At 39.9% G+C, this 23,469-nt stretch overlaps 1 protein-coding gene across 2 annotated transcripts in view; it reads right to left on the bottom strand.

The window, feature by feature from the left end:
- Positions 1–12,763: 12,763 nt before the first annotated feature.
- Positions 12,764–23,469, bottom strand: part of SLC35F1 (solute carrier family 35 member F1) — a 385,894-nt gene continuing 375,188 nt past the window's right edge. For both annotated transcript variants that reach the window (XM_004422261.3, XM_087444034.1), the window contains exon 8: positions 12,764–15,663. In XM_004422261.3, coding sequence (XP_004422318.1) covers positions 15,439–15,663 — 225 coding nt within the window. In that variant the 3' untranslated portion in view covers positions 12,764–15,438. The remainder of the gene's footprint in view (positions 15,664–23,469) is intronic.

The raw sequence follows: 23,469 nt of genomic DNA, 5'->3' as shown, positions 1-23,469 counted from the left end.
TCTATCCCTAAAATACGGCACTTTGGCATACTGAATATTTCTAGCTGAAGGAATTTGAGAAGTGGCGTGTACAGGAGGAACTTTCTGACCTTCCCCTGAAGTAAGTCATAAAATCCTCATGTGAGGGATGCCCTCCACTCTTCATCAAACTTAGCATAAAACCACTCAGGTTGAATCATTACCTTGTGAAGCCTCCCGTGTCATGTAAAACTTACTTTAAATAAATTTGTATGTTTTTCTCTTGTTAATCTGTCTTTTGTTACAAGGGTCCCAGTGGAGCACTTAGAAGGGTGGAGAAAAAAGACATTTTTCCTCCCCTATGAACCATAACATCTAAGTAATTGCTTTAATTTGAAAAGCCAGAAGATCAATCTTCCCAAATATGAACTTACATCTGAACTTCTAGAAACTTACCTACCATATTTACAAATATAGCTGTGGCTGTGTAACTCCAATCTGTGCCTCCATTTTCACACAGTCTTCTTCTTCGTGTCTTCTCCCCTTCTGTCTCTTACAGAGACATTTGTCATTGAATTTAGGGCCTACCCAGGTAATCTGGCATGATCTTCTCTCAACATATTTACTTTAATTACATCTGAAAGATGTAGTTAAAGACCCTTGTTCCAAATCAGGTTACATTCACAGGTTCTGGGTGGCTATATCTCTTAGAGGGGCCACTATTCAACCCACTACAGGACCATTTGGTCCCCCAGACCTAGGCCTCCACATGAACACAGGATGGTGTCTGTTAGCATCTATGTTGACCTGAGAGCTGACTAGAGCTGATATCTGCTGTTTGGGTTCAATGGTAGCTGCTGGATGCTGCTCTTCTCCCTCTCACCATGGTGCCCGCTGCCGGGAAGGGCTAGGCTGAGGCAGAGCACTAGGAACATGGTAGCTCATCCTGCCTTCATCTCCAGTGGAGGCTTTTCATTCATAACGCCCTGCATGGCAAAATAGAAAGGAAAGCTCCTTATAACCCTATTTTCTGAAGACCCATCCCTGCTTTTTATTTACAGCGTTAAAAATAAATTTCTAATTAGCTCTTATTTGTATGGTTGTTTATTTTAGAAGTTCTTCATATTTATGCATGGGAAGAAATTCTTTCAGTATCTCAGGCATTTTAGAATTTAATTCCAACTTGCCACTATTATTTTGTTTCACATCGTTTATGAGCCAATCCCTTTTTGACTTTTAAGCACAGTGTTACCTGGCTCTCTTTTGCCTCCATTCCCAGGTCATATTTTTTCTTTATCTTGGAACTAACTCTTGAAGAATGAGATTGACTGTAATATGCACCCATGTTCATTTTTTTCAGAGGAAATGGCAATATCTGATGTCTTAATATGCAATATCAAGTGTTCATTAAAGTATTCTCTCAAGAGGCAGAAGAGGATGTGGAAATTACAGTCAGCTCTTGACTGTAGACTGCCCACATTTTCCTGTTCTCTAGAACTGTCAGGGATAGGTTGAAGAAAGGAAAGGAATCAAAACTCACATCAGCCAACTTTGCCACTTGTTAGGCTCTACAGAAAAATATTTTGTGAGGGAAAGCCTAGAGTTATTGACTAATATGAAGTTTTTTGTTGTTGTTGTTGTTGTTGAGGAAGATTCGGCCTAAGCTAACATCCGCTGCCAATCTTCCTCTTTTTGTGTGTGAGCTGCCACCACAGCGTGGCCACTAACAGAAGAGTGGTGTAGGTCCACGCCTGGAAACCAAACCTGGGCCACTGAAGCACAGCATGCTAAACCTAACCATTAGGCCACCGGAGCTGGCTGTAATATGAAGCTTTTAGTGTGGTTTGTGAATTTCACTCTTTCTGAACCACTTACACCCAATATCTCAGATGAGGCACCACTTTGATATTCTAATTTTGAAAACTCATTAAGGACTCCAAAGTCAGAACGTGGGGATATTATGAAGGACATTATAAGAAATTATGAAAAGTTTGGCCACTATTTTTCTCCATGCATTCCTGGTTTTCATGAGATTTTTTACTTTTCTTTTTATTCTGGAAGATGATTATCTCCTGGCATAATGTCAGAGTCTCCAGGGGTAACACTGACAAATCACACGAGTAATGATAATGCTATTTAAAATTTATATTTTAGAATTTTTATTACATCTTTTTCAGAACCTTGTTTTTCTGTATTTATTTATTTATTTCATAATGTGTGTATTTATTTCATAATGAAAGTCAAGCAGACAACCCTCAACTTTTTCATCAATACTGCTAGAATAATCAAATTCAGTTCATATAACTAGGAAATCTTGTTTCTTTGAGTTTTTTTCCCCAGACTTTGTCACTTAGGGAAAAGATTCAATCCCAGCCTATTGGATCTCAAACCTCCTACAACAGGACTGTAATAATTGGTCTCTAGCATGAAAGAACACCCATGTTTCAGACATTATTGTTTCCAGAATATACACTGTGCTGAATGTCAAGAGAATCTGGAAAGAGCTATCAAATAAGGATATTTCACATCACGTTCAGGAAAAACCCGTATTATTTCAGTTAATTTTTGCATTTATTTTATTTGAAAATAAGTTGCCAGACAGATATTGACAGGGTTCAGAACGTGCCACCCCAAAACATGATATATTGAATATCTTAAGCTGAATGAGTTTGAGAAAATGTCAGAAGCAGAAGGTCTCTCTGACCTTCCCCCACCCTTCTCCCCTGAAGCAGGTCATAAGACCCTCATGTGAGAAGTGCCCTCCCTATAGCGGGAGGAAAGGAGCATCCTTATCTCTGAGGTGGAAGGAAAAGAATCCAAACACACAGTCCTTGCTAAGTTTCCCCAGTTTATTACATTTAGCTCATACCCACTTCATCCTATCATATTTCTCCAAGACTCCCCACTCTTCACCTAACCTAGCATTAAAAACACTCAGGTTTAGCCATTTATTCAATTCTTCCTTTCTTGATGAAGGCTCCCATGTCACATAAAACTTATATTAAATTTGTATACTTTTCTCCTGTTAATCTGTGTCAGTTTAATTTTCAGACCCAGCCAGGGACTCTAAGAGAGTCAAGGAAAACTTTTTCTTCCCCTACAATATCGAGGGTTACTTATATTTTATTAAACAAAAGCTTAGAATCCATTGCCACCAGGCCCAAGACAAATAATTTTCCGATTTTCCTCTTTCAGAATCTAATGTTCTAGCAGAATAATTTATTTAAGAGACAGTGTTCATCATCGTTGTTGTTTTACCTCATTCATATTATTCACACAGGAATTTTTACCTCTTCCCTAAGGATTGTTCTCTTTTTGTCCAGACGGATAAATGGCCATGGGTCTACAGGCCCAAAGTCACTCATTCACCTCCCTATACGTTTGTAAACAGGTTGAATATTTTTTCAAACCTGATTTCTGGTTTTGTAAAAAAAAAAAAATGCTTCCTAGTGGTTGTATGCCAGGTTGTGTTTTTCAAAAATATCTAAGGTGGTACCAGGAGCATAATGCTGTTAAAACTCTACCTCAAAGAGTCAGAACCTTCCCACTGAATTTCTCTTTCTCCTTAATCTGGTCAGAGTCAGTTTGTGTTGCTTCAAACAAAAACTACCTAATATTCTTTCCAGCCTACAGAGTTTATACTCTAGTGGAGAATATGGGAATATAACAAACAAATATAAATATTTCTTCAATAAACAAGAAAAATAAAAAATAGACTTTTTAATTTAAATTTCTATTTCTTCAAATATTTCTATTTAAAAGTAAATAGGAAGAGGTGTCATGAAGAAACTAAACGAGGGTAATGGAAAAGAGGGAGACTGGGGAGAGGGTGATAAGGCAGGCCCTTGGGGGAGGTGGCATATGAGCTGAACCTAGAGGAGACGCACTAGAACTGTGGTGATTGGGGGGAAGAGCTTTGGGCAGACGGCCACCAGGCCCTCACGGTAGGAATGAGCTTGGTCTGTTGGAGAAGGAGACAGATGCCTATGTGGTGAGTGAATGAGGGGAGAGCAGAAAAAATGCAATTGTAAAGCTCTGCAGGATCCAGGTCTTGAGGGTCTTGAGAACTATGGTAAGGCATTTGAATTTTATTCTAATAGCCATGGGAAGAGACTGGAGGGAAATGACAGGATGCTATTTACATTTTTAAAAAGATCTTGCTGTGTAGAGGCTGGATCGTAGGGAGGTAGGAACGGAAGAGTGGTTAGCCGGCAGTTTCCATAGTTCAGGATAGAGGGGAAGGTGGCTTGCACTGGGGCGGGGGCAGAAGTAGCTGTGGCAAGGAGTCAGATTCAGGACACAAGCCACAGGATGACAAGACTTGTTGGCGGATTGGATGTGGATGCTGATGGAGTGGACAAAATCGAGGATGAATCTGGAGTGCTTGGCTTGAGTAACCAGGTAGATGATGGTGTTATTAATTGAGATAGCGAGGAATGGAGGAGAAAGAGATTTGGGGGGAATCATGGATTCTGTTTTGGACAAGTTAGGTTTGAGAGGCCTAATGGATGTCCAAGTGGAGACATGGAGCAGGCAGTGAGAGGTCTGGGCTGGGGATGCAAAAGTGTGAGTCATCAGCACGATGCTGGTGTTTAAGGCAGTGAGAGTCAGGGTAGATAAAAAGGAGAAGCAACCTCCAGGCATATCCATGGGGAGCTCCAATGTTTAGGGTTGTGGAAGAGAAGGAGGATCTAGTAGAGGACACCAAGAAGGAGGGGCCTGCTAGGTGCAGGAACACCAGATGATTGTGGTTCCACAAACTTCTAGGCAAAGAAGTGTTTCAAGAAAGAGGGCATGGTAGGCTGTGCCAAATGCTGCTGAGAGGTTAAGCAGAATGAGGATAAAGAAATAATCATAAAATGTGACACAGATAAGATGTCTATGTGGGGGAGGATGCACTGGGGGAGTCTTGCTGCCTTAGCAGGTGGCAATGGAGCCTTTGAAGAAGTCAGGGACATTGCCCCTGACAACATCTTTCTACTTCCAGAGCAAGTAAATATTTCTTCTTGAAATTGGTTTTTTTTCTTTTCTTTTCTTTTCTTCAGACCATCTGCTGCTGTTGGTACTGCACGAAATCTGTCTATCACTCATTTGCCATATCAATGGTGAGCCAGGAGTATGGTTGGCTTGGTTTCTTATGCTAGCTGGTTTAATCATTACAATATAACTGATTCTCTACTTGGATACAATTCATTTCATCCTCTCCCATGTGCTTCTTATCACTGGATTCCTGTGATAACTTTTCAAAGTTTGTCAACCTAAACCCTTTTCTAAGACATCTTGTACTATAGTGTATTCTGATGTGTCTTTGGAGACAGGCTCACCTGGGTTTGAATCCTGGCCTCAACACTTGCTAGTTGTGTGAACAGGGTCATTTTATATAACCTATCTATGCTCCATTAGCTCATCAAAAAAACTGAGATACACTGTACAACCCATCCCATAGGGTTGTTTTGAGGATTAAATGAGATAATCGCTACAATGCCCAGCGCCTGACACTCGGTAGAATAAATGATAGTGGTTGTAGCTACAGATACACAGAAATCCATAATAGAGTCATAGAAAATGCTTTGTCTCTCTTAAAAATTTGAACCAGGATGCTCCAAGATTGGCAGTGAGTGAAGAGTATTTAAAAGAAGAGAGACTTTGAGGTCTGACAATTATCATCGAGCTCCATCCTCCCCTTGAAAATCTCACACTAATTACTGCAGCTCCACATTATCCCCCAAGTGATAGAAGAGTCTCCATCCATTGTCAATTGTAGTATCAGAGGACCAGAGCCTCATTTGTAAAGGGAGCAACTATGTTTCCCATAGAGATGCAAATGGAAAAGTTAGGTTTGGCATATTCCAAGGCTTTCATTTGTTCCATTGAAGAGGGCATTCAATGGAATCGAATCTGAAGCACAGCTCTAGTTGCATTTAGGAAGGAGGAATATAGTGTAACTGCTTTATTCTTAGGCATTCATCTCATTCTGAACCACACGTGCCATGGGATGCTGGGCAAAATCAATGTCTTTGGTCTTGTTGTTAGTTGGCCTTGGGCTTCCCAGAGAAATCTCGGAGCCCTGAGTTCACAGCTTTGCTGGAGACTGACAGCTGGAATAAGATGTTCGAGTGATGAACATGAAGAGGAACACATCCCTTTAAGGTAAAAATTGACATAGCTACTAGATGAAGTTGCAAAGGAGTAGAGGTGGAGGAATTTTTGAATTTGATTCCCCGGAGAAAATCATTGTCTAGTGTATGTAACACGAATAGGACTTAATCTGTAAGCAAGTGGCTGAAAGGTGGTCTCAAATTCCCACAAAGAGGTAAGTTTTGGAGTGTCCTATGGTGAGTCCAAATAGGAGCATTATCAGGAGTAACTATGGGCTAATATAAGGTGCCCTGGATAATTGCAATTAACTTGGATTCTCTTCCCACATCTGGACTTTGCCTCTGTGTAGGCACATAGCTTTGCTGGCACCTGTTTTACCACATTGGCTGAACATGTGAGCTGAACTATGTCTGTCAGGAATCCTGTCTACACTTGTCCATTCAAGGGCAGAACCTGGGTTGGTGTGAAACATCTGACTTTAACCAAAACTTCTCTTTAGTTTGATTTGGGGGCCTAACTTTATTGCCTTACTTTTCAGATTTTCATCTTTAAAATTAATATTTTTGCTTATTATTCTGTTCTTCTAAGGATAAAGCATATAAGAAAAAAGAAAAGCTTCCAGTTCATTGTAATCACGATAGCAACAAATTATTTGCTATGTATTATTATCTCCACATTGTTCTACTTGGTTATAATTCCTCTCAAGAGTGTTTCCTTGAATGAATGAAAGAATAGCATAAAAAGTTTTTTTTCTGAAACTTTGGAAGTGAAAACTCAAGAGAAAGAGAAATTAAAGTAGCCAATAATCCCATTGAAGAAAATAAGTTTCATTCTATGGGATGGATGGCATGAACCAACTCCACTAGCGGCAAAACATTTCACAGTGTTTCACTAATGTGGGGATCTTGAGGCATAGTGTTGACAGGTAAGGACGTTGGAAAAAATAATAATTTTTAATTTTAAAAATTATGATTTGATTCTAAAATCATTGTTATTTACGACCCAGGGTGTTTTCCTTTAATGAATATGCAGTGTGATATTAAAAAATCTAATTCTATTCTATTTTTTAAAACAAATGTGCATACAGCCTAGAGACAGTATCTGAGATATGATCATTCACGCTCAGTAGAGTTTTCTCCTTTTCTTAAATGGCTTTAAAGACTAAAGATCAAATATAGTTAAGTTCTAAAGTGAAGAAGACCATTTTCCTGAAATGCTTAAAGAAGCAGTCATCAAGAATGAATTAATGAAGTAGAAAGACCGAGCCAAGAACGTGGCAGCAAATGTAGAATGCTGCCATGAAGCTGGTCAATCATTTCAGGAGGAACAGACAGAAATAGCATGATGCCAAAAAGCAGACGCTAGAACATTCTCACTAGAAACCGATGTGAATTATGCTGTACCCTGAAGAAGATTTTCTATTTTATTGTGATAATGTAAATAATAAAATTGCATGAGTACATAAAAGTCTATTCCTTTACAATACCGAGAATCAAGAAAAGGAGATTGCATTTCAAACAGAAGCAATTCATCCAACCAACCACCAGAGAAATAGTAGAAGGATGCTTTCACAGAAAAAAACTCCTCACTAACCCAGAAGTAGAGGGTGGTGGCTCCATATAGCCATCAGGGCTCTAAAGAGATTCTGGTGCCAGCATGAATGGCAACGTGTACTCCTCAGAGAAGGCAGTGACAGCTATTGCTTTTAACATTTCAAAGCTTCAGTTATCATGATATCTTGTTGGATGATTTATTTCCCCACACCTTGCATCACAGGGGCCACTGAACTGAGTGGTTCATGTTGCTCCAATAGTCAAGAGGAACATAGAAGCTCCTTCATCTTAGAGTCAAGTGTGGCCTTTATTCAATGCCAGGTGAATTGTTTCCCAAGGGCAGTGGCCTCACTAGTGATGCTGACCCGACATACGTCATTGGAGAATATAGGAGTGACAGCTAGTGGGTGTCTGGTGGTAAGAAATCTCCCCACAGAAACAGTGAGCTCTCAACCCTGGCACAGCAGTTACAGATGGACCATTGCAGCTCTTAGTAGCTTGTCTGGTTTTGGGAGTCTCATGGGCAAAGCCAGTCCTAAAGACACCTCTTACACTTGTGTGTTGAGTGAAGGTAGCAGAGGGACGATTTCCCACCTGTAAAATTGCCTGGGTGGATTCAGTCCAGAAAGGCAAAGGCAGTCTACCTTCAGCATGTACCACATGTTTTTCCTTGCTTTTCTCTTTGGTATCACACTGATACAGTTGGTTGGAAATAGAGATCCTCCTAAGGACCACTTATCCACGCTGCTAACAAGCTGCCTGGCTCCTTCATGGGAAGGATCTAGATTACTTCTCTGACTCTGCTTTCTAGTGATCACAGAGCAGCCTCTTTAACTGAGGAATCACATACTCTGGTGTTATCCAGAGAATTTTGCCAGTGATGAACAAGGCTATTGCTTCTCTAGGCTAAAGATCTTGCTTTCAACTAAACCATCTCCACACTTACATGTCATAAAATGACTTGAGATTTTTGAAAGAACGATCTCCAATGTTTCCTCCAGCTCTCAAATTCTGTATCTAAGCTTGTGACTAAAATGAACTTCATTGTTGTTTGGAAGTCATGATTATGACTTGAAAACTGAATGCCAGGTGAAGTCTCAGTCTTCAGACTATAGTCTCAGTCTCCTCATGTTAAGTTGTCCTCTATCCCTGACAATTTTCCTTTTAATTAAAACACAGGCTGATAGGCAGAATCTTGGGGCACATAAAGCACTTATGTGATTCACTCAACCATTTGTATGCATGTGTGACCTATTTAGCTTTTAAAATCCTATTTAATGCCAAAAACTACATTAGAGAATTCAAACAAAAGCTCACAGGGAGTCCCATATTGAGACTGTTTTGATTATTCCAGTGATTAACCCATTTCCTCTCTCTTTAGTAATTTCATTTAGAAAAGTAGTCATTTTAAGAACAAGTAGATTTTCTTTATTGCTTTTCTGGTTTGCTGTGAAATTGGCAAGTGGCCAACCATCTGTGAAACTGCAGTTATTACTATTACTTAAAATTTATCAAACCTCTGCAGGTACTGTGGAAATAATTCTCCTTGCCTACCAAGACAAGGCCAAGAAAGGCATGAACAAGACTCAACGTTGCACAAAGATATCACCCTATGCTTTAACCTTTTAGCCCTGAGTCCCAAAAATGGGATTTGTGGACATTGTTAGGGAAAATATTGGGTGCAGAATTGCAGAATGGTTTGGATCCACAGCTACAGGGCTCTGCTCTTCAGCACCTAGGAATCTACTTCTTCCTCCCATGAGGAATATGCATTCATTCATGAATGCTTTTATTTGTCATTCAGCATTTCTTGAGATGCCTGGGTGTGTTGGCTTGTAATGTAATTTAGTTTGGAATAATTCCAGCAGAACTGCCTCCTTTGCCTCACGTTTTTCTCTCTTGCTCTTTTACTTTTTTACACATTTAGCAAGGAAACAGTGGTGAAGATGTTTGAGGTATTACCGTTGGAACTCCTCCACTTCTCTACCGCCTCTGGCCACAGGTGTTTCTAAGGAGGAGGCCTGGACAGTAAGATGGGACACTAGGCCAGGGCTGCCCTCTTAAAACAAGAATCCAGTAATGGCCTCACCATTGTGGGCAGATGGTTGGCTTCACTCTGACGTTTTACCTCAGACAGTGACATCTAGTGGCAGGAAGACATGGCTATCCACTGTGCTGCCAGCTTCCCATGGTGAGGGATATACCGGCTTTATCTTGTAAAGCCAGGGTCATCACACATCCAGGTTCACCCGGGACAGACTGGGTCTATATCTGTTGTCCAGGCATAATTATTAATAGTGCCTGTGTTCGCTCTTGAAAGTGTTAACAGATTGGATAAGGAATTACACAGCCTACTTAACACCCTGTGGTAGCTCTCTCATCTATTTGGTGACTGAACACATTTTTAGCCAGTACTATCACCGTGGGGTAATGAGTTCAGGAAGGTTACTCCCCATTGTGTAAAGTAATATTCATCTTTGTCTATCCTGAAATGATCTCTCAAACATTATAGGATTGTTCCCAGCTCTAACGCTGAGTCCTGGTGAACGAGCTCATTTTCATGCATTTGTAGATTTGGTCTTATCTACACCAGGCCTTTGTCTATCCAGATGGAAGCCCCTCATTTTAGTCTATTCCCGGAGACCTCCTCCCTCTGATCATTAATTTTCCTTGTTAATCAAGCTGCAGTGGTGTTTGGAGGCGACGTGTCTGGCTGTCTGAAAAGTGACGCACAATGGCCATCCTTTCAGGCCCCGATGAAAGGCCGTCTGGTAGGTGAGGGGCTTTCCAGCTGTATTATAATTTTTTTGAATTAAACATTTTAGACCACATAGAGAATAAAGGGCAGAGGCATTGCCTAGGTGGCCCATGGTGAGCTGTCTGTCTATGCTTGCAGAGAAAAAGAAAAAAACAAAAAAACAAGAAATCAAAGAATAACTAAGACGCAACGTTATAAATTCAAAAACACTATTTGAAAGTAAAAAAAGAACTTTTCTTTGTTGTTTTTTTATCCCAGGGTCAACCCAAAGGGCCAAACATTTTAAGGGTTTGCAAAAAATTCCACAGAAGAGTGGTGCATTTAAGAGGACCGATGATTTCTTCCTTTCCAAGAACAGGAATTTTAGAAGAAGAAAGTACTCGAATCGTAGAAGCAAAAAAGAGAACATTTTGTAATAGAATATCTTACTCTTGAACTTTCTATTTCCAGTTTAGAAGTTGGATTCCATTAGAAAAAGATGGTTCTAGTGCCTTCTGTGTGTGAGTTGTTTTGCTAGGCCTGAGAATAGATACACTGGATCTGATTTCAGATCCTGTTATTTCAGCCATTACAATTTGTTTTCCTATGGTCCGTCAAGACAATATAATAAGTTACAGCTCTCCTGCTGAATTTTACTTGTTTCTGTTTTTCTTTCATGCTAATAGTCACAAAAATCATTGAAGTGCTGCTTTATCTCATCTTTGCAAGAACTTCCAAGCATTTAGGAAACCCAGTTCTTTCTCTTAGGAAAATTATAATTAATTGGGGAGACAAGATTAAACATGATGTATACACGTCTTGTGTATACTCTTTGGATCCCCATAATTTAGAATTGCTGGACCTCTGGACACAGTTTGGGTTGAAGCTCAACTGTATTTCATCTTTGATCAGAGAGCTTAGTAAAAAAAAGTAAACAACACATTGAAGAAAGATTTACATTTTTCCAGGAAAAATCTTTTTTTAAACTGTCACATTTTTCAAGCAAATTATTTATAAGTACGTACTGTTCTAACTATTTATAAAAGCAGATCATGATGGATCTCAACTTAAGAACACTTTATAAAGGATCAGTGTGCCACTGTTCCTTTTTTTCTAAAAAATGAAAATTTTTCCTTTAAAAATATTTTAAGTATGTAACTCAGACACAGTCTTGTCAGCTCACTTAATTTTTGAGGTCTGATTGTGAACACAAATGTCGAGAACATGTAAATTTATACAGAATCATCTGTAAGTACTTAAGGGGTTGCCGGATGACTGCAGTTAGTGGAAGAGGGACAATGACATCAACAGTCCTGCTTTATAAAGTATTGTGCTCTGGAAAAATTTTCATCCTTTAAGTCTGGCATTGTGCCAAGGGCAGCATACACAGAAACTTCTTCTTTATGAGAAACTGTTTCTTGGAGGTAAATTTGTATTGCCCTGTATGTGTTTTAAATGTGGGCTTGAAGGGTTTTTGGCCCCAGAGTCTTCTTAAGTACCCAGGTAAATAATTAATTTTGCAAATTACAAATGTGTTCAATTTGGCTTTTTGAAGCTACAGCTCTGAGACCAACTGTGCCCTTCCTAATTTGGAAATATTTTCTTTCTGGTTTTTATTTTGACATGTACCCTGCTATCCATTTTTGTTGCTATTTCTAGCATCCCACGGGAGCTGCTTCCATGGTTGTCATAGTGCAGACAAACACTCAAGAAAAACAACAACTCAGTGCTTTCATAAAGCATTTATTTTTATTTGAAAACATTATACAGGCATTACATTGCCACAGCCAGTCCATAGGGGAGCATGCAAATATCAAAAATGGAGAGTTTGTTCAACTTATCAGTGTAAATTTCCTTTTTGGTTCATATTTTCCATTTGCAGTGTCTGGATTAGTGTGCTTTGTTATGTGGTTCGACAATAGAATCCTACCCATGGGGTAAAATCCATACTGGTAGCTAGCTGGGGACTACTAAATGGTTATAAATCAAAAACAAAGCCAAAACAAACAATACTACACGCTTGTCAAAAGGTTAATAGCACAAGTTAGCAATATCTAAACTAAACATTGAAACATTTTTATGGGACACAGTGGTGCAAATTTTTCTATTGCTTGGTCTACCTGGTTGTGTATTTCAGAGTTTGGAGCTGTGGGAAGGTGTGACCAAGGTAAGCTCTGTCCCCAGTACAAGTTGTCATTGAGGAAGTGAGAACCATCCCTTATCTCTAGCTGGGGTTTAGAAGAGCTGTGGTTTGCTTAGCCAAACAAATTCTATACAAATTGCTAAAGTCTCATTTGTGGAGGAGAGAATGTTGTTGGATTGAAAAGCTGACATTTTTGCTGGTGTCGACTGAGGTTATGAAATTGCAGAAACTAAAACAGCTAGAGTTAATGTTGTCCTACTCCCATTTCCCTCCCCCCTCCCAAAGGATCAATGCTTTTACGCAGGAAAAAGAGTTTGTTCTTTGCTCTTCTCTTTTTTTCCAAAGGGTCAAACTGAAACTCCTGATCTCAGACAATTCAATGTTATCAGCCTTTCTAAATGGAGACAAACCAATACAGTGAGGTACCCCAGTGACATGAAAGTCTGTGTACAAGGACGCTGGATGATAAAGGGTATAGAGTGAATTCACCATAACATTCACACTTGGTGTCCATACAATGGAGTCAATTAAAATATCCTATAAAATAATTCAGATGGCAACTTTTAGCCATCTGTTGATTGCAAACCTTTTTGAAATTTAAATTTAAAAAAAATTCCTAGTCCACTGAGTCAACTTGGAAATACTTTCATCCACTTATTTCTCATAAGACTTTACTAAGCGTCTACAAATTAGTGTGATAAAAGTGAATAAAAAAGACTAAAACATTTGGCTTAAAATAAATACTAAAAATGCAATAAAATCAAGCAAATTATGCAAATAAAAGGAATGTAAACACAGAAATAAAACCACAGTCTTTAAAGGTCTTCAGATCTGAATGGACAAAATATTCAGAGAAAGGTATTTAATTGGTTTAACAGGTAGCAGAGAGCAGACATTGGCAAAGTTGTCTTAACTTGATAAGCTTTAACGCTGATTCTCTTTTTCACAGAAAATAAAACATGTTTCTAACGGGGCTGAACAGAGATGACCATAAAATCTGCATATCAGCAAAGGTAATTTTTCTTCTCCATCTCCAAGGGCAGGAATACTGCCCTGGGTAGAAGGCAGGCAGAGGGGTCACATGGGTGTTGACTGACAGCATGGGGTGCTTTTGCCTGCTGTATTTAGGCCTTCTTCAGGTTATTGAAAAATGCTGACTAAGGGGCCAGTCCAGTGGCGTAGTGGTTAAGTTCACCTGCTCAGCTTCAGCGGCCCAGGGTTTGTGGGTTCGGGTCCCGCGAATGGACCTACACACTGCTCCTCAAGCCATGCTGTGGCGGTGTCCCACATACAAAATGGAGGAAGATTGGCACAGATGTTAGCTCAGTGACAATCTTCCTCAAGCAAAAAGAGGAAGATTGGCAATAGATGTTAGCTCGGGGCTGATCTTCCTCACCAGAAAAGAAAAGAAAAAAAATGTTGACTAAGCTTCAATCTACCCTTTAACTTTACAGAGACCCCATTGGTATTTTACTTTGCTGCCTTAAGATGTATTGATTTGAATTGCCCAAAGTTTCATAAACCTTTATTTTTTCCTTTACAAACCCTGTAACTCCACTGAGGATCTTTTTGAATGGTATTGAAATCAGCCAACCTTAAAGACTATTTCATATACTGATACATAGAATCTATTCCAAATCATAGAGGTCTATGGTGTTTCTTGATGTCCTGTGTTTGATAAAAAGGGCTATTTTAAGGGCAATAAAATTAGACTAGTGGCATATCCCTCAAAGCCTTATCAGGACCCTGTAATATTCTCTGCATCCATAAGAACGTTGTGTTGATATATTCTACTATTGAATGGATGCCAAATATGACCAAAATGCCAGACTTTTTCATTGCTGACTTCTTTATCACTACAAAGTGGCCAGATCAATTGAGCCACTGTCACAGACTGCTCTACATCAGCACCCTGACTTTCTCGGGAGGCCACACAACCAATGATGCTCTATAATAAAGGTAATTTCCATGCTGGTGTATTTCAAAAAGGGTGTCACACAATTAAGAGGGTAGAGGACCATGGCTTTTTCCAATGCCTTGATTAATTTCCATCTTATCACTAAAGAAATCTAGGGATAAAAGGAAAAGCAGATATATTTTTTTGAAGAGAGGATATAGGGAGGGGCAGAAAGATTTAAAAAAATATATATTACCCTAAACACAAATGTGATTATTTCTGGGGTTTTTCATAAGCCACAGAAATGGAACATTCCTTATCCTGTTATTACAGGGACTTGATTAGCAGAATCACATGGCAAAACAGAAAGGCAATGGCCTGGAGTGTTCAGAGATTGAAATATAAAAAGGCTAAAATGTTTGTTTTATATCTATTCCTAGAATAGAGAATTATATGGTCAGTTGCCCCTCCCCACAGGGGTCACAGCACAAAATACTTATTGAGCAGGCAATCCAACAAGTAACAGAGGAAACCATTAGCCACCAGGTCCCTAGGATAAGGAAGCTTCTCGGGGGTGGAGCTCCTGTGGCATGCAACACTCATACAGACTGTGCAAAAAAATAAAGTATGATTCTTAAAAAGTGACTTGCCATAGAAAAGTGGGATTTATGTTAACTACATGTGTGTCTGGCAATAGTTCCCATCAGGAGTACAAAACATCCTCCTGAAAGTCAGTGTAATAACAGTAACAAGAATAATACAAATAAGAATAACCATACTTGCTTTTGATTCAAAAATGTTCACAGTAATTAATGCAGGGGGGCTGTGATCAGAATACACACTAGCCAGGCATTGCTCCAAGTCAGGTGGATCAGAGCCTGCGTCTCCAGTGATGTTTACCTTGCACCTTTTACAGGCTTTCGGGTTTGCTACCTTGCAGTCCACCTGTGTAAACCGCACCTAATAAATACCTTTCTCTATGTACAATACAGAGATGATGGGCGAACACATGGCCACTGAGTGGTCCTCAGCGGGCAGGGAGGGCCTCATCCTAGGCCACGCGAACGTGGGGCTCCTCTTCGGTCTCCTGGCCCAGGCTGGTGTAGGTGACCGACGGCTCCACCTGAGCTGTGGTTGGTAAGTCCACAACAGGTCCTGAAGGGTTGCGGAACTGCTTGTATACGCGGGGGTCCTGGGCTATGTATGTGGAGGTGGAGGAGTAGAGCACCAGCCCGATGAGGATGGTGAAGAAAGACAGGAGATAGAGTCCTGAAAACTAAAAAACACGACAGCGAAGTCAATTAGCAGCCGGAGCAGAACCACTTACACATTAGTGAGGCCCAGAGAGACAAGAGTGGAGTCACTTCCTCTCGGAACAGACAGCTTGACCACCTGGCCAGTGCTCTCGATGGAAAGTGAATTTTCTCTTCCTAAACTGGCCTGGTCTTATTGATTCTCCTTATCTTTTTTCTCAACTCTGTGGCTAACACAGAGGAACACTTAGCTAATTGTCCCGAAAATGTTGGTCTGAGTACCTGCTATGGGAGAGCTGGTTCGGCACAAATTAAAATACATCGAATTAAAAGCAAAGCACCTCCAATACCACTCAAGAAAGAGTTGTTTTTTTTTTGGCTTCATTAAACCCAGAAGAAATATAGATATTCCATTTAAGGTTGTAATGAAGCCATAAACACCAAACATCTCCCTGACACAGCTGTATCGGAGTACTCTCATTTCACCTTAATCCAATTCAGACACTATTTGTCTTCCCTGTAGGAATTGTTACTGACTTTGGCAACTACCTTTGCAAGATCAGATTACCCTTGGATGGAAAGGAACAGTATAACATCCTATTCTCGCCCCACTTATCTAAAGACAAAGCCAAACACAGCCGTATATATAGCATTTTGCTTCCTAAACTACTTGCTTGACAATTCATAGAAATTTGTGGGCAAAAAAGAAAATATTGTTTTATACAAGTGCTCAAGAATTTACATATGTTTTTGAAAAACTGCAACTTCTTGACCTTCTTGAGTAGTTGCACAGGAAGTAGTCACTTTAGTAGTTACTGGGGGAGAGGGAAGTTAACCATATGAGTGTTGCCATTTCTGCTGTTTCATTCATTCATTCACTCCTTCATTCAATGAACAGTTTCTTCTATGCCTTCTCTATGTCAAACACAACTTTGTATGTGAAACCATATGAAAACATATGGTCCTTACTGTCTAGGACTTAGTCTCAGTGGAGAAACAGAGGTACAGATAGACAAAAACATCACAATGACTTATGGCATGCCAAATCTCACTTTAGTCAATAGTTTGTCCCAGGCTTGACCACATCCTGCATCCACAGGAAGAAAAGGATCAATTTGATTTTCCTATTTTATTTTTTATGCTCATACTCTAAAAGAAATAAAAACTGATAAAAAGACAAAAATTAATTGGAAGCTGGAAGAAATGAGAGCAGAAAAAGGATCCAGAGAATCTATAAATTAAATTGCAAGGCTATAATAAAGAGTTAAAAGATGGCTATAATAGGAAAGCCAGTTTTGAAAATGGCACAGAGAAAACATACTCCTGTGGCTAGAAGTCCCTGCTATGGTGGTGTTTCACTTTTTCTTCCTCCTCCTCTCCCTCCCCCTCCCTCTCTCCCCCCTCCTCCTCCTCCTCCTTTTTCTTTTCTCCCTTCTTCTCTCCCTCCATCTCTCTCTCTTGCATCAAGGTAGCTACGACGTAAGATCGTTTTCTGATTTTCTTTCTAGAGCACTCCTCACCGTGTCCTTCAATTCCTTTATTCTTCATATTCAAATCATATGATAATACTTTCTTTTTTTTTTTTTTTTTTGTGAGGAAGATCAGCCCTGAGCTAACATCCGTGCTAATCCTCCTCTTTTTGCTGAGGAAGACCGGCTCTGAGCTAACATCTATTGCCAATCCTCCTCCTTTTTCTTTCTTCCCCAAAGCCCCAGTGGATAGTTGCATGTCATAGTTGCACATCCTTCTAGTTGCTGTATGTGGGATGCGGCCTCAGCATGGCTGGAGAAGCGGTGGGTCGGTGTGCGCCCAGGATCCGAACCCAGGCCGCCAGTAGCGGAGCACGTGCACTTAACCACTAAGCCACCGGGCCGGCCCCTATGATAATACTTTCTCACATGGATTTATACACTAGACTCAGCTTGTAACAGCTTCACTTAATTCACTTGAAATAATTCAGTTTTTCCCACTGAAAATCAATGTGCTTTATTCTTTGGTTCATGAATTTGTTTGTAAAATAAAATGGTGGGAAAAGAAGACCACTAACTCAATATTGTTGTATACTATCTCAGAAATCCTATTTACCCCTAAACTTGCTTCCTGAAATTCTACATTTAAGAGCTTCATCCTTTATCTGAAACTTTGGTGAATGAAATGGGTTTGTTCCTTATATTACCATCATTGCAAATATTTTGTTAATAACTTTCATTTTCAAAGCTCCACTAGTGCGTCCCCAGTTTGAAGTTAGAGCGTTGCAGTCTTAGGTGTGTGCCTGCCTCTGTTGCAGTGGGTGGAGGCAGACAGACGAAGAATGGGCTTTGAGGGTAGAACTGCATTCTAACCACAAACTGGATTCAAATCCTAGCTCCACCACTTTCTAGCTGCATTTTGGACAAGTTTCTTAACCTTTCCAGATCCAAGTTTCCTTATTAGTAAAGTGGGGATAATAACTGTACCTACTCTATGGGGCGGCTATAAAGATTAAATTAGATAAGGTGCGTAAAGCACTTATCTTAGTGCCTACCTTGCAGCCAGCATTCAACTCATATTAGCTTCATTTATTATTATTGTCTTGTTTTGTTGTTATTATTATTATAGTACTCTCTTATAATCAATGATTATCCATATATGAGTGTTACAATACTCTCATACAATCATTGATTGAATTGCCTTTCTCCCATAGTCCCTTGACTATGTGTCTTTCCGACCAGGGCCAAGTGCAGAGCCTGGCATACTGTAGGGATCTACTAAGTGTTATTTGCTCCTTGTTTTTATTTTGAATGAACGAATGAATTTAATTATGGAGAAGTTTCAGACTAAAGAGACAATAAAAAATCAGCCTGTACCAGTAAGTATTTCAGATTTTTTAGCTTTAAACTCGATAATCCAATGTCATTTCTCATACATAAAATGCTAAACAAAAACTCATTGAAAGGGAAGTGATAGCACTGATCCTTAATCACTGACTCCAAAAGTCATCTTCCAACCTGGGGTCAGTCAGAGCAGAGTGGTGGGACGATGAACCAGGAGGGAAAATGCAGAAGGCAGGATTCTGAGGCAGAAGGTAGAAGACTGAGGGCTGCTGATCAGAGGACTGGCAGAGGCGGTTTCATAAACTTGGAGTGGACAGGATGTGGCAATTGAAATACTAACATAGGGTAGGGACAGGAAAGGATCTGATACAGGGTATCTAGCGAGAAAGATTTCAATTCCTCTCAATTTCTGACTTTGGCTCCTGTATTCTGACTTGATTGATATGACAAATATCTTAAAAATTCCTTTTGTAAAGCTAATGCCTTTGCCATTGTGAGAAATAATACCTGAATCACTCCCTTTTTGGATGTGGAACCACCAAGTTGAATGAGAAATCCACTACAAAGTGTTTTCCCGGGGCACAGCTTTAGAATGACAACACATACTTTATTTCCAATGCATTTCAACTTAATTCATACAGAATTCACTCTAATATTGTATAAAATATAGATAGCATGGAATTTTATGTGACAGAATCACCTTGGAAGTCACCCAAGAGGTTTTATTAATAGATGGCAGAGAGAGTTTTCACTTAACACACAAGCCCAAAAAGGGAGCAGTTAAGACAAGCATTATGATTAATCTGGATAAATATTGAATGTTAGAAACAATGACAGAAAGGTCTGATGCTTTAAAAAGTAAGAAAAAGTTTCATTTTTTTTCTCCCTGTAGATTGATAGAGAAAAAAAGATAATCTAATCAGGGTGCCTAAAAGGATAGCCCTCAGTTCTGGATGCTGCATTTATCCTGATAGAGCATTCATTAAAAAAAATCAATCAATCAAACAAAAATTCTTTATATTCCGATCTGCTTAACTCGTTAACTGCAAAGAAATACTCATTTCTAGTTCCCTGAGCAAAGAGAATAGGAACCACTCTGGATCACTAGAGGAGGCCTGAAGGCCATCTCTGAGTTACAGGGAAGGCAAATTTCAGGGACAGCCTTGCTGTCTCCATTTAAGAACATGGCTGCTGTCTAAAGTGTACTGTGTGGTCCTCCCCACAGCCAACCGTAGCCCTTCAGAAGATGCTGTATGTTCTGTGCTGCAGACACACTTTTGCCTGCATTTTATCTGAGTTGTAGAAGTTGAGAAGCGGTGCACCGTGTTTTAACACCACCACACTGCACACACTGTTTGCTTTGCTGCTGCCTTTTTCCATCTTGCTGGGTCTCTTTGCTAGTAAGCGTCAGAAAGCACTAATGGTACACAACACAGGAGAATGCCTGTGTGTTGCTTAGAGCAATCTGACTGGGACACAAGCCATTGTCCAGAAGGGGGTGGCTTGGAAGACTGATGACAAGGCTGTACAAAGCTCTTTAACCTCCAACTAAGGATTAAATCCAGCTCTTAGCCAGTGGGCATCTCAATATGATTCCTATTTAGTTAACGGGGCATTCAACACATCAATTGAGGACAGACCAAATTTTCATTTTAGCTTTCATATTAAACTCATCCAAGTTGAGTTTTAATAAACTAATGACTTTAATGGGCCTAACTTATACAAGTAGAAAACTACATGGTTTGAAAGCCATTTCAAAGTACATTTATAAATATACCCACTAGAATATGTGAGGAAGAGGGCAATTTCCAAGGGCAGCTTTCTTTTTCCAGCTTGACTATGAAGATGGCGGGGGTGAGCAGAAAAGAACATGGGTGATCCACAGAGAGGCGTAAGGTGGAGTATGAAGTGACTCTGGGTGAAAGCTCTGTTTTTACTGAACGCACGTACCAACCACTTCTATATGGGGGTCCTGGTTTTTCCTTCTTTCCTGGAGAGTGCAGCTTAGAAGAGGCCTTTTATGGTGAATGCCTTTGTGTAATACAGCTTTTATAAAGTTTCTGATGTTGGGCTCTGGTCATCTTTGCTCAGTGACTCCACTTGGGCCTGTTAATGATCAGAACTAATTTTGATTTAACAGATAATGAAAAGTTAAAAGATTCTTAGCTCTTAAAGGGAGATGTATGGCAGTTCTATCTCCACCAAAAACAAGAATTCAATGGAAAAAAGAAATGATGTCACTCATTAGAGGTAGAGGAAAGACCTGGAAAAGAGCAGTTGGTGAGATTTCTCAGGAAAGTGGGGTATAGGGGAATGAGATTTGGGTAAAGCTCCTGGAGTTAGTTGAGAAAAACAGAGAGATTAGGTTGAGATCCAATTTAGATATAACTTGGAGAGCCGAGGAAGTTCAGAGAAAATACGATTGGAAGGAGGGAGAAAATAAGGTCAAATTAGAAAGAAAGAAGACACAAGTAAAGAAAATTTCTAAATAACTAGGAGGAAAGGAGACTGCAGAACTGGGTAACCAAAAAATAATAACTCTTTTCTAAATTAAGCCAGCATGTATTCTCTCTCTCTTTGTCTCTGTCTTTTTGTGTACACACACATACACACACACACGCCCTATGGGCCACTTCTACTGTTGATCTGATAAGATCTGCCTTCTGGACTTTTCTTGGGAGAAGCTGAGTAGCCTGAGAGAACACTACCCCTGAAGTCTTCTCGCGTATGGCAGTTGAATAGGGGACAACACGTTCAAGCACTGTCTTCCCAAGGCCATCTATGATGAGGGAAGGAAGGAAATACCAAATATGTCAGACCATAGCTCAAGGATGACATTATTGCTGAAACTTCAAAAGACATGTTGTCTTGTCCAAACAAGGGGGCTGTACTGGATGTGAGCCTACCGTTGAAAGAGGCATGCCACTTGGAAATGCGATAATAGTAAGAGTTGAAACTGATTCCTGAACTGCATATGGAAGCTGCTGGGAAATGAATTCAAGGGTATTTCTAAGTGTTCTTAGACATGGTTTTTGACACGGAGGTATTTCACATATACAAAGGATATGTGGCCACAATATTGATTTCCTCTCTAGTTCTTATTCAAGTTTATTCTTTTAAACAGATACAGATGTAATTAAACCTTTCCACATTCTTCACTCTTTAGCAGAAAACATCTAGAAGGGAAGAGTCTGGGAATCCGCAAACTTAGTAGTTGCTTCAGATTCAATGCAACCCCAGGTAAGTAGAATGATAAAGGGCAATGATTGGTCATTCCCAAGGTTATACAGCACAGGCTGGTAAATGTGAGGTCCAAGAGCTGCTGGGAAGAATTTCCATTTCCATTAGCCTGGCAATTTCAGTGGCAAGTTATGCCTGGGAAAAATGAGACTTTTAATTAACTTTGTGAAAACTGTCCCAAATACTCTTCAATGTAAAACCAATTGTTCTTTCCTTTGTACTTCTATACTCTGTGATATAAAATGCACATATAAAGATAAGTCAACTGGGACATCTAACCAGGATTCCTAGACCAAGAAGGAATAAATAAGCCCCATTCTTTTTCTAATAAAACCAGATTACACAGTTCAGAGATCCCAGGTACCAGGGTAGTTTAAAGACTCATTAAGTAAAGCAAAATGCCAATTAAAAGAGTGATTACAATTAAACACAATGCTGCTGTAGTGGAATTTTTTAATCCAAGGCTGATAAAATTGGATTTTATAACAAAAAGGAGAGCCCAAGGTCTCTTGAGTCCCCATTTGATATGTGGAATGAAGGATGGACTTTTTGGGGAATGGTCAATCTGCTGAGTGTCCTAAGGTGGGAGGGACAGGACAGTTTACCAATGACAACACATCTCTCCGCAGCCTGGGAGTGGAATGGTGGGGAGCAGAACCAGAGGAAGCTGGTCATTGCTGGGCAGGCTGTAAGCTGCGGCCTGGGTGGGATCCTGTGACAAAAGGCTCTGCTTGGTCCTGACTTGTTGCTGCTAGGTCTGAGCCAATTGCTATTCAGGGCAAGGAAACCAGACAGACCTGGTTCCATAGAAACGCCAACATAAACAAGTCGATGCTTGACCTCCTAATTTTGGCTCTGCACTAAACTAACAAGACCATTTTTATTATTATTAAGAGTATTAAAAATGCAAAGTTCAACTTCTGAGTTTACTGAACTGGAGATAGATTGCCTGGAGAGGCCAGCGCTTTTTCAAATTCTTTGGAACAGCCTTATTATTTTCTTTCTCGTACTCTTGCCTCCTCTTATTTTTCCTCTTCCTCTTTTTCCCTCATTCCTTTTTTTTTTTTTTTTTTTTTGAAGAAAAAAAAGAGACTAAATCTCTCTGGTTAAGTATTGCAATATTTCTTATTCTAAGTCCTAGCATGGAAAACACCAAATGTGGGCATGGCACACAATCTATCAACAAAGACCAAAATTGGTTGTCTTAAAGACCAAGAATACTGACCTCCACCCTCCCTCCCCATCTTTCCTCCAATTAGGAGACAAAATAATCCCAATGCGATGCTAATCTAATCAAGACAGAAAAAAAATCAATGAGTGTCTCAGTCAAAATGCCAAATGGTCTCTCCAACCATATCAGAAAACTGAGGCACTGCTAATATTTAAATGCTTTGGAAACAATTTATCCTCCAAACGTCATGTTGTTAAGGAGAGAAGCAGCAACCAGTGCCTTTGCCTCTCTGTGGCCTGACACTGTCACCCAGGGCAAGGCTGTGCCCTTGACAGCAGTCCCAGTTGGGTTTATGAGGCCTTCTGTTTGGTTTGGAAAACCAATTCATTTGGCAGTATAATTTGTGCAGCCAATCACATCTAAGGCCAATGAAGGTTCTTTTAGAGGCAAATATCTTCCCCCGTGGGCAATTTCACACGAGTACAGCAACAGAGAGCTAAAAATGGATTTCTGCCATTATCTTTTAAATGACAAACAGACATTTTCACTTGGTTTGATGAACTGATAGAAATCCTTGTTCACGAAGATTTCTGCTCTCTGCAGTC

Source organism: Ceratotherium simum, chromosome 19 (assembly GCF_057802395.1).
Source record: "Ceratotherium simum simum isolate JZ-2026a chromosome 19, ASM5780239v1, whole genome shotgun sequence".
NCBI classification, from domain to species: domain Eukaryota; kingdom Metazoa; phylum Chordata; class Mammalia; order Perissodactyla; family Rhinocerotidae; genus Ceratotherium; species Ceratotherium simum.
Note: the sequence above shows the minus strand (reverse complement) of the source record. Positions and strands in the feature narration are given on the sequence as shown.